The 17,451-nt window shown below is 39.0% G+C and overlaps 1 protein-coding gene across 3 annotated transcripts in view; it reads right to left on the reverse strand.

Moving 5' to 3' along the window:
• Positions 1–17,451, reverse strand: part of SLC26A7 (solute carrier family 26 member 7) — a 137,481-nt gene that overhangs the window by 95,103 nt on the left and 24,927 nt on the right. For all 3 annotated transcript variants that reach the window (XM_049854504.1, XM_049854505.1, XM_049854506.1), the window contains one exon: positions 510–620. In XM_049854504.1, the coding sequence (XP_049710461.1) occupies positions 510–620 (111 nt within the window). The remainder of the gene's footprint in view (positions 1–509; positions 621–17,451) is intronic.

Raw genomic sequence — 17,451 nt, forward strand, 5'->3', positions numbered from 1 at the left:
AGAATATTTGTAACAGTTCACCATTTTACTTGGTAACACAGAGCTAGGCAAGGCAAGAACTATACTAATCAAACGGCATTATGGAATCTAGATTGGAGGAAACCTAAAAGATCATTAGTCCAAATGCCAAGTACATTTAAAATATTTTTCACTATTTGAATAACCTAAAGTATAGGAAATTTCTAGTCTTATCTTCCTAAAAATGCTTACCATCTCTCATTTCATTTTAAATTCAGAATATCCCCCTTTCTTTTATGGTCTTTTTTTGCAGCCTAAAAATACAAGGAGTTCTTAATAATTTTGGTTACATAGTTAAAAAAATAGTTATATAGCAATAAATCACAGTATGTATTGAGTATCTGAGACACAGAAAGTTAAACGTCTTACTCTAATATTTGCTGACGTTTTTAACAGTGAGGCAAGAACTGCTTTGGAAATAAAATCAGTAACGGTCACTTCTACATCCCCTTCATTAATAACATGAAAAGCAAAAGCATAGAAATGATTACCTGTGCAAACATGACGTCCCATTCCAAATATGGCATAAATGACAGCAGGAAACAGAGACCCATATAAACCAAACACAGGGTGCACAGATGAGAGAACAGCAAAGGCCAACCCTGTAAGAAGACCAGGGTAATTAGGAACATCTTACAACCCCAAGACAATCCATAACACAATAGAATGGATACTGGTTTCTTAAAGGACAAAATGAACCATAATTTAATTATTCCTCTTGCTCAACAACAGTCTAGTGTTACTGTCCTAAATAACAGAAATTTCACTCATTAGCTGTGTTTATATTTCGATTCCAAAAACCATTATTGGGATTACTATGTTTTCCCTTGATTGCGGAGACATCTACAAGGTAGTGGTGGTTCAGGTCTTCCATACAAAGGTAAGTTGGATATTATCACAGCAAAATATATGTACATATACCTAGATTTTAGAAGCATTTTTACATGTTTCATTTTATTTGCCCAACAGGGTCTGTGAGGTGGGTGGGACCAGGTACCACTGGCAGATGAGAAGGCTGACATGGAAAGGTGACTGAGGTTGGAACAAAAAGGACACAGATTCAAAGTTGGCTGGTTGCTCAGTCAAACTGACACTGTGCAGGGCCAATGTATGGACCCATTTGTTTTCCACTCATTGGACCCTAATCTGTATATACCAGGTATGTTTTCTAATGGTGAACTGAAAAAATCAACTTTTTTAAATACAAAAAGTAAGAAATAACTCATAACTGCTCATTTTTATTCCTTGTGCAGCCTACAGCCTAGGTAGTTTATATGTTATATGCACATAGAAAATTTTTCTAAGCCTGTCTAAATGAGCACAGGTGATTTAACATGACCAAAATATGCATGAGAAGTAGTTCATCAAAATGATCTTGTTTATGGTTGTTCATTAGCATTAAATGGCTAGTTAAGATAGGTTCAGACACATACATTCAAGTCTATCAATTTAATTATAGGTTTTTAATCAGGCACAAGGAACTTTGAAAGTTACAGAATCTTGAGGAAGGGAGATGGTGTTAAAATCTGGATCCCTTGAATTTTAGGCCAATTGATTATGCACACTATGGAGCCTGGATCCAATTTCAATAATTTTTACTGTTTAACTTTTACCATTTTTTAAATGAAGTTTAATTCCTCTTTTAGTACATAGACTTTGTAGCTATGCATTAAATACTTTTCAAGAAATACAAGAGATTTTTTTGACGTGGTGCTTCCTTAAAAAACTAGAAATAGAACTACCACACAATCCAGCAATCCCACTCCTTGGAATATATCCTAGAGAAATAAGAGCCTTTACACAAACAGATATATACACACCTATGTTCATTGCAGCACTGCTTACAATAGCAAAAAGATGGAAGCAGCCAAGGTGCCCATCAATGGACGAATGGATAAATAAATTATGGTATATTCACACAATGGAATATTATGCATGGATAAAGAACAATGATGAATCCGTGAAACATTTCATGACATGGAGGAATCTGGAAGGCATTATGCTGAGTGAAATTAGTCAGTTGCAAAAGGACAAATATTGTATAAGACCATAATTATTAGAACTCGAGAAATAGTTTAAATAAAGAAGAGAATATTCTTTGATGGTTATGAGAGTGGGGAGGGAGGGAGACGGGTTTTCACTAATTAGGCAGTAGATAAGAACTATTTTATGTGAAGGAAAAGACAACACACAATACAGGCAAGGTCAGCATAACTGGACTAAACCAAAACCAAAGAAGTTTCCTGAATAAACTGAACGCTTCAAAGGCCAGCGTAGTAGGGACAGGGGTTTGGGGACCATGATTTCAGGCTGCACCTAAGTCAATTGGCATAGTAAAATCTATTAAGAAAACATTCTGCATCCCACTTTGGAGAGTGGCATCTAGGGTCTTAAATGCTAGTAAGCAGCTATCTAAGATGCATCAATTGGTTTCTATCCACCTGGAGCAAAGGAGAATGAAGAACACCAAAGACACAGGGTAATTGTGAGCCCAAGAGACAGAAGGGGCCACATCTACCAGAGACTACATCAGCCTGAGACCAGAAGAACTAGATGGTGCCCGGCTATAACTGATGATTGCTCTGACAGGGAACACAACAGAGAACCCCTGAGGGAGCAGGAGAGCAGTGGGATGCAGACCCCAATTTCTCAAAAAGAGACCAGACTTAATGATCTGACTGAGACTAGAATGACCCCAGAGGTCATAGTCCCCAGACCCTCTGTTAGCCCAAGACAGGGACCATTCCTAAAGCTAACTCTTCAGACAGGGATTGGACTGGACTATGAGATAGACAATGATACTGGTGAAGAATGAGCTTCTGGGATCAAGTAGACACATGAAACTATGTTGGCATCTCCTGTCTGAAGGGTAGATGAGAAGGTCCAGAGGGTCAGAAGCTGGCCAAATGGACACGAAAAGAGAGAGTGGAGGGAAGGAGTGTGTGGTCTCATTAGAGGGGAGAGCAATTAGGAGTATATAGCAGGGTGTTTATATATTTTTGTTGAGAGTCCAACTTAATTCGTAAACTTTTACTTAAAGCACAATAAAAAAAGATTTTAGCTATAGTTAAAACACATGAAAGGTCTATAAATGATCATTCTTTCCTTTATTTTTTTAAACTATCTGTGTAGCTGCTTACTGATAATCTGTTTCTAAATATTTGGTGAAAATAAATAGTGACTAAAGAAGGAACAGACTGTAGCAGAGGCTGCTCTAGAATATGGCATGGGCAGGGCTGGAGGCAGCAATATGGTTGATTGGAAGGATGGTGTTAAGCGATGAGTCTTGACGCCAGGTGTGCACAGGAAGACTAAATTTTCCCACTTCTACCAACAAGAACCCCTGGGCATTTATAGTGTGAGCAACTTTGTAAAAAAAAACTATTGTGAGTCGGAATTAACTGGACAGCAACCAGGTAGGGGTGGGTGGTGTGCATTACACCAGTCATATAGAAAGCTAGAAAACTTTTTTTCATCCATATTCAGAATGAGTTACCTAACAAAAAACCCCTGTTAAGAGACAGAAATGGGGAGTTTTACAGTAAGAGAAAATAAGGTTCACCTATCAGAAGATCTCCCAGATGTACCGAATCAATGGTGGGGAGGGGCATAAAACATAACTAACAAAGCATTTTGGATGATTTATCTGGGCACTAAATTTTGATCAATGTAATCAATACCCATAGACTGGAACTGGCATGAGGTAGACTCATTGGCCACATTGTTACTCTGCCTGCACCAGGCAACTGAAATACAAACTAAATGGTTTGCCCTCCCTTTGAATAGGTACCTCCTGTTTATCTTCCTGGAAACACTGGGGGCGTAGTGGTTAAGTGCTATGACTGCTAACCAAAGAGTTGGCAGTTTAAATCTGCCAGGCGCTTCTTGGAAACTCTATGGGGCAGTTCTACCCTGTTCTATAGGGCTGCTATGAATCAGAATTGACTCGATGGCAGTGGGTTTGTTTTTTTTTTTGTTTGTTTGGTTTATCTGCTGGCTTTATTATAATAACACTGACCTCTCTCTCTATCTCAAATAAAATCCACAACAAAATTAGCTGAAAAACTGCATCTCTCTAAACCTCATATTCATATCAAGTTAAAATGGGAATAATCATGTAAAACATGTAGACTCTCAATCTTTAAGAAAGCCTCCAGACCTTTAAATTAAATGCAAAATATCAGTTCAGTGGATACTCCGAGTACCAGAAACCATGTAGATGCTTCCTTTATCTCATGTTACACTGATTCTGAACTTTCACTTTAAGTAACAGTGTCATTCACCCTCAGTGGGAATCTATTTCCCTACTAAATGGAAATGAACAATGGCGCAAAATAAAGGAAGAATGGACTAAGTCGGATATATAGTACTTTAAAACTTCTTCCGCAAATTATAACTACAAGACCCTTCCTGCGTTCCCCACCCCACATACACATCTCAAAAGGAGAGGAGGCAGTACAAAGTTGTCTTTTTCTGATTAACTTCTATTCTGGTTCATAAGATAACCTGCATACATATTTTCATACACAGACACAAGCTAAAATACATTCAATCTTTCAAAAATGGTGAAAATATTAATTAGTTAGAAATTAGTAGAATTATCTACACTCTTCTCAGTGGTTAATAAAACATGATATTCAATTCAAATAAGAGCAGAGTTAAAACTCTCCAACTCAACTATTTAGAAAAAACAAATTGTTGAAAATGCTACTAGATATCTCTATTACCTAATCTAATATAATCTAGGAAACCCTGGTGGTATAGTGGTTAAATGCTATGGCTGCTAACCAAAAGGTCAGCAGTTCAAATCCATGAGACGCTCCTTGGAAACTCTATGGGGCAGTTCTACTTTGTCCTATAGGGTTGCCATGAGTTGGAATAGACTCAATGGTAACTTTTTTTTTTTTAATATAATCTAATATATAGCCTTATAAGTCTATTACCTAATCTTAGGTAAGAGAAAAGCAACACAACAGAAGTGTCAAAGAATTAAAAACAAAATGGCTATTAGGCCAAAGGGCACCAAAAGGGCCTGGGGGACAGAGAAAGAGGAAAAGAGAGGGAATGTGTAAAACTTGAGATCATCTGGACGATTCTTTTTAAAGATCAAAAATCACATATTGAAGATTTATGGTGGATACAACCACAAAACAATGGTCACTAGAAGTCTTTAAAGATGCAGTTTTTTAAAGACAAAATAGGTTTAGTAAATGTAGCAATGGTTTTTACAGTAGAAAAGTACAGACTCTACATTCCCATATCAAAATCACTAACATTTTCAGGGCTCGTGGCACTGCTAAGCATCCCTGAGTGCCAAGCTGAACATTGACCATGAGCACCCTCCTCTACCTCCCACCCAAGCTGAAGGAAGCATAGCTTTCTTAGGCACACTGTCTGACCCCTGACCAACAAATGCACTGACCCTACAGGACAGAGTAGAACTGCCCCACAGAGTTCCCAAGGAGCGCCTGGTGGATTCAAACTGACGACCTTTTGATTAGCAGCTGTAGCACCCAACCACTACACCACCAGAGTTTCCATGAAGGAGATAGGTAGTTCCGATTCCCCCTCTGCTACAACTCTAATCTCTTGGCTGAGATTACTAAGAGGTGATTCAATCACTATCGGAGATAAAGAGAACTGTTATCACAGAGAAGACGATGTTTTATATTTTAACATACGTATTTTTATTTCAGTCAGACTAGTTTTATCTGTATCCAGGTAATAACACTTACTCAGAAAAATCCAGTTTTGGAACTGTGAAAGACTGAGCCTAGAAATTGAGTGATGTATCCAAAGTTGCAAAATGGGAGCTGGAATTACATATAGGGAGCCACCCTGTTGGGAACTGGACATTTTGTGGGCTGAGTTGCTATACCTCTTCGTTGTGAGGTCAAGCAGCTAGGACCCAGAAGCATTGGTCTTACTTCCCTCAGGCATGAATACAAGAACAACAATAATTTACAGTCATTAGCCTTTAGTTACAAAAAAAAAAAAAAAACCCATTGCCATCGAGTTGATTTCAACTATAGCAACCCTATAGGACAGAGTAGAACTGCCCCATAGAGTTTCCAAGTGGTGCCTGGTAGACTTGAACTGCCAACCTTTTGGTTAGCAGCTGTAGCACTTAACCACTATACCAAAAGAGTTTCCACCTTTAGTTAAGGAGCTTCCAATGCTACCCAGAACACAAAAGCTACCACTGCTCAATGGGAAAACCGTTCCAGTAAAATTAACTCCTTCTAGTATGTTAATCCTTCTCGCAAAACACCATTAGGTGTCAATTTCTAGAGGGAGCAGGAGGAGACAGAAATTAAAAGATCATTTAATACTGAAGAGTTCAATCTCATATTCTGAACAGGAACAAAATATTTATTCTTAATGAATATTAAATGATATCATATCCTTTGTACTTCTAATTCAAAATCCCTAAATCAACACAATATAATTTAAGTTTTATATTTTGAGTTGTCAAAAATAGTATCTAAAAAAAAAAAAAGTAGTATCTAGCCAATTTAGTCCCCAAATGATAAGTCTCTAAAGATTAAGTTGCTAAATGTAAAATATGGTCTTTTGAAGAACTGCTGGCTCAAAACTCAGGTGTAAAAGTTAAGCCCATCTACCATCACTAGAAATTATATTTGCAGACTTCTCAAGGACAAATGTTCTTAGGATTCAACGCCTGTAACTTTAAAAGATGAGTCAACCACATCCAGAAGTGTGGTCGGTCTTGTAAAGCTTTGTAGAACAATGTGTCCACAAAAATTTTTACCAAAAAAAAAAAAAGAAGTATAAAGAAGTCATATAATTTAATTGTTCCGTTAGCATCTTCAGTTTCTGGTACACAAGGAAGAAATTCTACACAAAAATATCAAGAAGGGTGAACCCAGGCTGCTCTGCTCCAGCAAAGCCCTTCGAAGGCTCCTGGCCTCTGCGCCCAAGCTGCGTCTATCCAGAGCTGCTGTTAGAACATCGAGCACCCTTGTGCAAATGAGAAAAAGTCATCCCTTCCTGCGACACCTAACCTGCCTTACCTGTGACCAGTAATTGAGGAACTACCACGCAGAAAACCATTGACAGCTTTTCCCTATCTTCTGCAAAAATGGAAAACTTTCACTTTGGTAATTAATAAACATTTTCATTTCTCAATATCATGTTAAAGCACTATATTCAATTTTTTCTTTTAATTCACCAAACCAAAACCGAAAAAGAAAAATGCTTTCAGTACTAAACGCTGCACTCACAGAACAATTATTGCCTTTGGCTATGGTAGAAAAGCAACACTAGGATTTGAGGTATTTATTTTAAACCAATGCTGAGATTCTTATCCTAATAAGTCACACTACCTGATAAATTATACCACTATCCAAATAACACCCCCTAAGTTTTTTAAGTAAAGATACTTGATAAGAGTAAAAGCTAACCCATGACAAAAGCTTAATTACTTCTTATAAATGCCTGGGGATTCAGGATAGTGGTGGCAGAGTGACTTCTTGAATACTGAGCATCAGAGGTATTTGTATACATTTTGGTATTTATTCAAGCCTAACCTTTTGACTCATTGCTGTCGAGTCGATACCAACTCATAGCAACCCTACAGGACAGAGTAGAACTGCCCATAAATTTTCCAAAGCTGTAATCTTTAAGGAAGCAGACTGCCATATCTTTCTCCACGGATCAGCTGGTGGGTTCAAACCACTGACCTTTGGTTAGCAGCTGAGAACTTAACCACTGCACCACCAGGACTCCTATTAATGCCTAGAATTGCTAAATATAGTAGCATTTTAAAATTCTCATTCCAAGGAATAAGGGCTAAGCACCAATAATTCCATGAAGGAAAGAAAAAGAGTTTAGAATTTGGAGAAAATTCTTACACGACCCAAAGAAAGGAAACGAAAGTTTCAATCCTGTGCTGCATTCCTTAATCAGGACTTAAGGTTCTTATGAGAAGCCTTTTCAATGAAAATGAATGGGCAGCTTGTATGAACAAAGGAAACTAAAGGCAAGGTGAACTTGAGGTACTTTTCTAGGTTAACAGCTAGAAAGTAGGGATAGCTACTGAATCAAATATGACCGCGTTATGCAATTCTGTGTTCTCTCTCTCTCCCTCTTTCCCTTTCCCTCCCTCCCTTCTTTTATCCCATCCTTCTCATCTCCTTCTTCCTCTCCCTCTTTTCCTGTTTGAAAGCTTTTCTTGAATTCCTAAGGGGGTAGCGGAAATATATGAAATCGCTTAACATCAGGATAATGGGAAGATAAGAATCAGTTTTACAGTCACTACACATGGCCTATCAGCTAAACATTTCACTTCATTTCCTCTTCAAATGAAGCATCATTTGTCACAGGAATAGAAGCAGAATTCGTGCATTTATAAGTCTAATAATGCAAGCTAGTTGCAGGCATATGGGCACACACACACACATAAAGTCTGGACTCATACAGTCCATAGAATGCTTCTGTGCAGGCTACTGGCAAACTGGACAAGATGGATTCTGTATGTCACACAAATAACCTCACGTCATGTATTAATTCTATTTGGAGCAATCTCCAAAGGAAATGAATGGCAAGGTGAACTTGAGGCATTTTTCTAGGTTAACAGCTAGATAATAGGGAAAGCTGTTTTCAGTTGTCTTTAGAATTTTAAATACTTGGTAAGTTGCTATTAACTCCCACATATAGCTCAGAATATTCACTTCTCAGTTCTAGATACAGAATATAACCTTCATATGGCACACAAAATGGCAAGCTCCTGCTCCAAGTTAATCAAAGACTGCCCCCAACAGGCTGGCTGAATTTTTCTTAAATCATCTTTCAGTGATAAGGAGACATGCGTGTAACACTTCAAAGCCCCAGAAAGTGTTTTTGTTCCTTCTCTTCTCCCATAGGATGAAATCCCTGTCTAGAACACAGGGATAACATCACTTGCCTGCCTCCTGGCTATACAGGCCAGTTAGCTCCTGTGTAGGACGTTTGTTGTTTTTAGCCACCCAGACTCCATTCTCCCTACTATTGGTAGAAGCTGCTCTCAGTTTCCTCCAGGAAATCACTCCTTCCACTGGAAGCACATGGGCAGAGCATAGGAATATACACACTTGGTTCAGCCTAGCCAGTTACAGCTTGCTATTCCCCTCACCAAAGCAATTGGCTTAGAGAAGGGCACAAGATTCACGCACAGCCTATGAAAAGCCAATACACTTTCACTGGAATGAGAAGAATGTTCTTTTCTCAATTAGCTTTAACCAAGAAGATGTAAGTTTAGAGTCACTATTTGCCCTCCATGATGCGAGAGACTCTGAGGGTGGAGTCACAATGAAAGAATGAAAGCTGGGATCCTGAAGACACTGTTTGTTCCTCTATGGCAAACCATCCCTGACACTCCAGTCTTACCCCAGAACTTCCATTTACATATCCAGTTAGCCCCCTCTTCACTTATGCCACATCAGCTTGTGTTTTCTATCACATGTAATGATAGATTCCTAACTGATATCTTTCTAAAACTGAGTTTCCCTCAAACAAAAAGTTCTAGAATGTTTACCTCACACTTAGAGTTTCAAGGAGACTTAAATAATACATATTTCGATTCACTGCTACTAAAGGTAACTAAACATTAAGACAGGAATTGAATGGATGGATCCCGAGATTTCAAACGAGAAAATACTTGCACTGAGTATTGAGGGATGAGTAATAGATGGGTGAAAAAGTATGAAGAGTATATGTCTGAGGAGAGGGGTTGAGATCATTCTAGGTAGAAGGTACATGTGCAGAGGAACAGATTTCTAAAAAAGTTTGATTTTTACCCAAAATGACAAGTCACTTGGTATGGCTAGCAAAGGGAATTCATTTGAGAGAGTTCCAGGAGATAAAATTAGATGTAAAAACTTATCTAAGTGGTGGAAACTTATCTAAGATTCAGAATAGCAGACTTTCTCTTCCCCCAATTTTTTCTCTAGTATAATACAAAAATTGGATTAGGCAAATTGGCAGGACTAGGAGGGAGCATCTGAGTCAGAGTGTATTCTACCATCACATGTACTCAACTGTATTCTCTTTGGTGGCAGATGAGATCCAAGAAATGAATGGCAGAGAAATGCACTTGCATCTCCTTGAAACCTAGAGTAAAAAGCTGGATTCTACCATTGCTTTGGGAAGAAGAGGAGGCTTTTGGCCAGCAGAATCTTATGAGGCTCCTCAGAGAACAGCTGTCCCATCCTTGTGACCGTGACTCTGGAAGGTCTGCTCTATCCTACTGACCATGTGGATCTGAAGAAGTATTGGAACAGTGTAAAGAAATCCCAGAGTTAAGAAAGGACTTACTCTGGGGTCTTAAACGCTAGCAAGCGGCCATCTAAGAGGCATCAGTTGGTCTCAACTCACCTGGAGCAAGGGAGAATGAAGAACACCAAAGACACAAGGTAAATATGAGCCCAAGAAACAGAAAGGACCACATAAACCAGAGACTACATCAGCCCGAGACCAGAAGAATGAGAGGGTGCCCAGCTATCACCAATGACTGCCCTTACAGGGAACACAACAGAGAATCCCTGATGGAGTGGGAGAACAGTGGGATGCAAACCTCAAATTCTAGTAAAAAGACCAGACTTAATGGTTGGACCGAGACTGGAGGGACCCCAGGGGTCATGGCCCCCGGACCCTCTGTTAGCCCAAGGACTGGAATGGTTCCCAAAACCAATACTTCAGATAGGTATTGGACTGGACTATAAGACAGAAAATGATACTGATGAGGAGTGAACTTCTTGGCTCAAGTAAACACACGAGACTATGAGGGCAGCTCCTGTCTGGAGGTAAGATGAGAAGGCAGAGGGGTACAGGAGCTGGTTGAATGGACACAGGGAATACAGGGTGGAGAGGATGAGTGTGCTGTCACATTATGGGGAGAGCAGCTAAGGTTACATAGCAAGGTGTGTATAAGTTTTTGTATGAGAAACTGATTTGATTTGTAAACTTTCACTTAAAACACAATAAAACATAAATAAATAAAAAGAGAAGATTTATTCTACTCAGTCCTGGGAAGATCTTCCTGTGTCTTAAATGATTTATCTTTGCTGACAAGGACAGAAGCTTCTGTGGCTTCCACTGGTACTTGTTTGTTCCTGTCTGAAAAACCCTAACAGCCAAATTTGTATGTGGGCTGGGAGGACATAAAATCCCATTAGAACCAATTTAAGAGGTCTCAGTGTTCCTAGGGAGGAAGATCAAATTAAACACAAGAGGTGGCTACAAAAAGGAAAACTAATGGCTTTGAAAGAGGAGAAATTGAATGAAAAATATGATACTTAAATTGTTGTTGCTGATAGGTACCCTCGAGCTGGTTCTGACTCAGAGCAACCCTAGGTACAACAGAACAAAACACTGCTCAGTCCTGCGCCATCCTCACAATCACTGTTATGCTTGAGCCCATTGTTGCAGCCACCCTGTCAATCCATCCCACTGAGGGTCTTTCTCTTTTTCTCACCCTCTACTTTATCAAGCATGATGTCCTTCTCCAGGGCCTGATTCCTCCTGACAACATGTCCAAAGTATGTAAGACGCAGTCTCGCCATCTTTGCTTCCAAGAAGCATTCTGGTTGTACTTCTTCCAAGACAGATTTGTTCTTTCTTTTGGCACTCCGTGGTATATTCCATATTCTTCCCCAACATTACAGTTCAAAGGCGTCAATTCTTCTTCAGTCTTCCTTCTTAATCGTCTACCTTTCACATGCATATGAGACGACTGAAAACACCATAGCTTGGGTCGGGTGTACCTTAGTCATCAAGGTGACATCTTTGCTTTTCAACACTTTAAAGAGGCCTTTCACAGTAGATTTGTCCAATACAATGCATCTTTTCATTTCTTGACAGCTGCTTCTACAGGTGTTCAAAGTGAACCCAAGTAAAATGAAATCATTGACAACTTGGTCCAGTTGTGAGGATTTTTGTTTTCTTTATGTTGAGGTATAATCCACACTGAAGGCTGTGGTCTTTGATCTGCATTGGTAAGTGCTTCAAGTCCTCTTCACTTTCAGCAAGCAAGGTTGTGTCATCTGCATAATGCAGGATAATTATGTCTTCCTTCAATCCTGATGCCCCATTCTTCTTCATATAGTCCAACTTCTTGGATTACTTCCTCAGCATACAGATTGAATAGGTGTGGTGAAAGAACTTAACCCTGACGCACACCTTTTCTGACTTTAAACCACACAGTATCCCATTGTTCTGTTCAAGTGACTGCCTCTTATTCTATGTACAGGTTCCACATGAGCACAATTAAGTGTTCTGGAATTCCCGTTCTTCGCAGTGTTATCCATAATTTGTTATGATCCACACAGTCCAATGCCTTTGCATAGTCAATAAAACACAGGTACACATCTTTCTTTCCGGTAGTCTCTGCTTTCAGCCAGGATCCATCTGACATCAGCAATGATATCCCTTGTTCCACGTCCTCTTCTGAATCCAGCTTGAATTTTTGGCAGTGCGCTATCAATACACTGCTCCAGCCACTTTTGAATAATCTTCAGCAAAATTTTACTTGCATATGATATTAATGATATTGTTTGATAATTTCTGCATTTGATTGAATCACCTTTCTTTGGAATGGGCACAAAAGTGGATCTCTTCCAGTCGATTGGCCAGGTAGCTGGCTTCCAAATTTCTTGGCATAGACCAGTGAGCACTTCCAGTGCGGCATCTGTTTGTTGAAACATCTCAATTGGTATTCCATCCATTCCTGGAGGCTTGTTTTTTGACGATGCCTTCAGTGCAGCTTGGACTTCTTCCTTCAGTACCATCGGTTCCTGATCATATGCTACCTCCTGAAATGGTTGCACATCAACCAATTATTTTTGGTATAGTGACCGTATTCCTTCCATCTTCTTTTGATGCTTCCTGCATTGTTTAATATTTTCCCTGTAGAATCCTTCAACATTGCAATTCGAGGCTTGAACTTTTTTTCTAGTAATTTCAGCTTGAGAAATGCCGAGCGTGTTCTTGCCTTTTGGTTCTCTATCTCCAGGTCTTTGCATATGTCATTATAATACTTTGCTTTGTTTTCCTGAGCTGTCTTTTGAAATCTTCTGTTCAACCCTTTTACTTCATCATTTCTTCCTTTTGCTTTAACTACTCATGTTCACTATTGTTACGTGTGACAAACAAATTGCATACTTATATATTTTGCATGGTATTTTTTTAAAAAGTATCTCTGAAACTTTTTTCACCTTATACAATGAGTACATAGGAAACCCTGGTGGTGTAGTGGTTAAGAGGTACACCTGCTAACCAAAAGGTCGGCAATTCAAATCCACCAGGTGCTCCTTGGAAGCTCTATGGGGCAGTTCTACTCTGTCCTATAGGGTTGTTCTGAGTCAAAATTGACTTGACAGCAGTGGGTTTAATGGATTTTTTTAATGAGTGCATAAAACCTATGCAACTTGCCATTTTTGATGGAGACTTTTGAAATCAATATAAGCATTATCTTGAGTTTCATGGGAGCCACCAGAAGATTCTTCTAATGGGGGCAACGTGATAAGGCTTCTTTTTGAGATGATCATTGAGGCAGTTATATGGGAGATGCACAAGACTGACAGGAAGATGATCAGTTAGGAATCTATTGCAGATATCCAGGTAGAGGCAGTAGAGAAGGAGACAGCATTTCCCAAAGAAATCTAGTTCTATCATACAAAAATAGTATTATACACACACACCAAAACAAAACACACAAATCAATTCCATGATCTACGGTTTTAGCACAGACCACCTTCTTCATAGAAGTGTTACAGGGCCAAAGATGCAGGACATATCACAAATATTCTAAATGACAGCTAAAACCCTGATTTGGTCACCCAAAGAAATTGGTCTGGTAAGAGTAAGATGAACAGAAGGTTGAAGACAGAGGCCTGGTCAACACCAAAACTTGGAAAGTGAACACAGTTGCCAGACACATAGAAAATAACTGGAAGAAAAAGGTAGACGGAAGCCAGGGCTGAGAAAAAAAAAAAAAAAAAGAGTCTGTAGCAGAAACGCCCATTGAACTAGGCTATAGAAAGAACAGTGGTGATCTTAGAAAGAGTATTTCCTGGGTAGTGGAGGGCTTAGGAGCCAAGTGTGAGCAGGTCAAGGCATGGGTATGAGTGTAGGGAGAAGAGGCAGGAAATATGGGCTAATCTTTCAAAACTTATGTTAGTGAAGAGAGGAGAGAAACAGGCTTGATGCCAAATGGGGATATGCGATCAAGAAAAAATTAAGTTTGTTTATTTCCTTATTAGTTTTCAGATAGGATAAATGTAAGCTCATAAGCAGATAAAAGTTTTATGAATCCTAAATTTGATACAATTTGGGAGCCCTTTCTAGAAAAATGAAGATAAAATTACAAGCATGAAATTAGTTACAAAATTGAATACTTATTTAGAATGAGAAATCACACCAAATTACAAATTTTAAAAAGCTGGCAAATTCCATGGTCAAATATCCACCAAAAAAAAAAAAGGTATTTTTATTAATTAACTGTCTCTATAACTATTTTTTTTTTCCTAAAATTTTAGGCTATATAGTCTCTGAATATTTCTTCATATGACAATGATTTTTGCAATATCTTCACTAGAAAGAATAGAAAAATAATCTTGGCTTTCCCTCTTGTGTATTCCTATGCATCATTTCAGGTACTCTTGGCCTCACCTGTCCCTGGGGATCTCTCTGGCTTCATGTGACAGTCTCTCTTTTCTCAAACCCCAAGGCTTCCCTGTTGGCACCTCTCTGGGATCTGTTAATGCCCAGGCTCATGCATGACAACTCAGAAGTAGACCCATGAGGTAAAATCTTTGACTAATGAAAGAGTAAGCTAGTGAATAAATGTTTCCCTTTTTCTCCCCACTGAGAGGGCATCTAGAGATGCAGGTAATAGCTTCTTAGGGGTAAGGTCCTATTGATAGAGCAATCAGTTATCTTTAGGGGTGGCCAGATCCATAGCAGGCATCCTCTTACTGTCTTTCCCTCCCTTCTCACTTCCCTAGTTCCTCACTATTGCTCTCTGAGTTTGCACACCCTGATAACATAGTAACACATAAGCCCTCTGATTCAGTTTCTAATTTCTAGGGGAATCAAGCTGAGAGAGCATTGTTAAGTTTATTTTTTAACATTAACACTTAGAAAAACTTATTTTTGCTTTGTGATTAGTTAATAACATCATATAAAGCTTAAACTGTCAATTTGGGAAAACCTCTATCAAGATCCTTGATAGCTCTAAGACTTCAGAGCATTTCAAGTTTTCTTTTGCAGAAACCTAAATATTATTTGAATTACAGACATCGATTAACCGGTTTCTTGACAATGCCCCTGTTATAGTGCCATATTATGCCTTTTATTTTATCTCTATCAATGTCAGGATTTTGTGGCAACTTCCTTTTAGACAGATTCCGAAATATCTGCAGCCATTCCAATACCTCCAGACATAGGAATAATGACCCAAGAGAAGCTGAGTTGAATACAGTGTTCTTAATCAATTTCTGTTATAAAATCTTACTTTTGCAAATTTTACAAAAATATCTGACCATGTGATAAAGTTAGCCTTGGAAGGGGCACATGCAAATGTGGATGCATTATTGAATAGTGCACATATTGAGCACGCAAATGTAAGTATAATGTGTTTATATACGTGAATTGCCAAGGCTTGTGGAAGAATGATTAACTTCTACTTAAAAGGGAGGTCTGGGAGATAATGCCCTTGTAGGAGAGAGCCATATTTTAAGGCAAACAGGTAAAAAGAGTATGTTGTGAACAGGTTGAATGTGTAGGATGTATTCAGTAAGGAAGAGGGGCTTCTGAGTGTATACTGGGGTAAAGGCTAGCAAGGAAGATACCATTGTACAAGGCAAGGAGGAGGATACACAATGCAGTATTAGAAGGAAGGTAAGAGAAAGAAAAGAAAGGACTTAAATATCAGGTGGTGACCATGAATGACAAGAACAAGAGGCATGTGTGCAGTATGAATTCAAATGTTCATGAAATATGCCATTTCCTTTTTCTTCTTACCATATTTACTTCAGAATCTGAAAGCCTCTAGAGAAGAAAAGAATGAGCCTATAATAGTGGTTTTCATATTCTACATGTGAAACAAACCAAAAGTAAGTGGGATGTACCTAGTTAGTTGGCCTAGTAATGTGTTTAGTGCTTCTGTTTTGCCTCCTAGTTTGTTGTGTTGTATCTGGGGTCTTAAAAAAAAGCCTACAAACAGCCATCCAGGGCACAACAATTGGTCTCTATTTTCCTAGGGCAGAAAAGGAAGAAGAAGAGTCAGGAACAGGAGGAGGACATGGAATGTGTGGCTAATTGTGTCTGTGAACAGCTGCCTCCTTTGCCACGAGATCAGAAGAACTGGATGATGCCCAGCTACCGTCACCGAACATTTTTTTCAAAGATTCTATAGAAGAATCCTGATCAAAAGGGGGGAAATGCAGAACAGAATTTAAAATTCTCATGGACTTATGGGCTTTATGGAGGCAAGAGGGCTGGATAAACTCCTGAAACTATTGCCCTGAGATAATTTTTAAACCTTAAACTGAAAATATCCCCTGGAGTCTTCTTAAAACCAAACATTAGTTAGCTTAACTAGTAAAAGATGTCTGCCTTGAGCATTATGCTCTTTTAAGAACTATCTATATGGGATCAAAGTGACAACAGCAACTGGAAAGATTAGATAGGAGTCTTAGGGGCAGTGAGGTTAAGTTAATAGGGCAGGAACAACTCAGAAAAGGAGAGTGAGGCTCCATCTGGAGCAAGGGAGAATGAAGAAAACCAAAGACACAAGGGAAAGATTAGTCCAAAGGACTAATGGACCACAACTACCATAGCCTCTACCAGACTGAGTCCAACACAACTAGGTGGTACCTAGCTACCACCACCAACTGCTCTGACAGGGATCACAATAGACGGTCCAGGACTGAACTGGAGAAAAATGTAGAACAAAACTCTAACTCACAAAAAAAAAGACCAGACTTACTAGCATGACAGAGACTGGAGAAACCCAGAGAGAATGGTCCCTGGACACCCTTTTAGTTCAGTAATGAAGTCATTCCTGAGGTTCACCCTTCAGCCAAATATTAGATAAGCCCTTAAAACAAAACAAGACTAAAGGGGTATACCAGCCCAAAAGCAAGGACTAGAACACAGGAGGAGACAGGAAGGCTGGTGATAGGGAACTCAAGGTCGAGTAGTGGAGAGTGTTGACATGCCACGGGGTTGGTAACCAATGTCACAAAACAATACGTGTACTAATTGTTCAATGAGAAGCTAGTTGGTTGAGTAAACCTTCATCTAAAGTACAACAGAAATAAAGAATGGTTGCACAACTCAAGAATGAAAGCAAGGTCACGGAAATGTACATGTAGAAACTGTAGAAATTGGTGTGTGTTTTGCTGTGTATATTCTTAAAAACAAAATAAAATT

Source organism: Elephas maximus, chromosome 15 (genome assembly GCF_024166365.1).
Source record: "Elephas maximus indicus isolate mEleMax1 chromosome 15, mEleMax1 primary haplotype, whole genome shotgun sequence".
In the NCBI taxonomy this organism is placed as follows: domain Eukaryota; kingdom Metazoa; phylum Chordata; class Mammalia; order Proboscidea; family Elephantidae; genus Elephas; species Elephas maximus.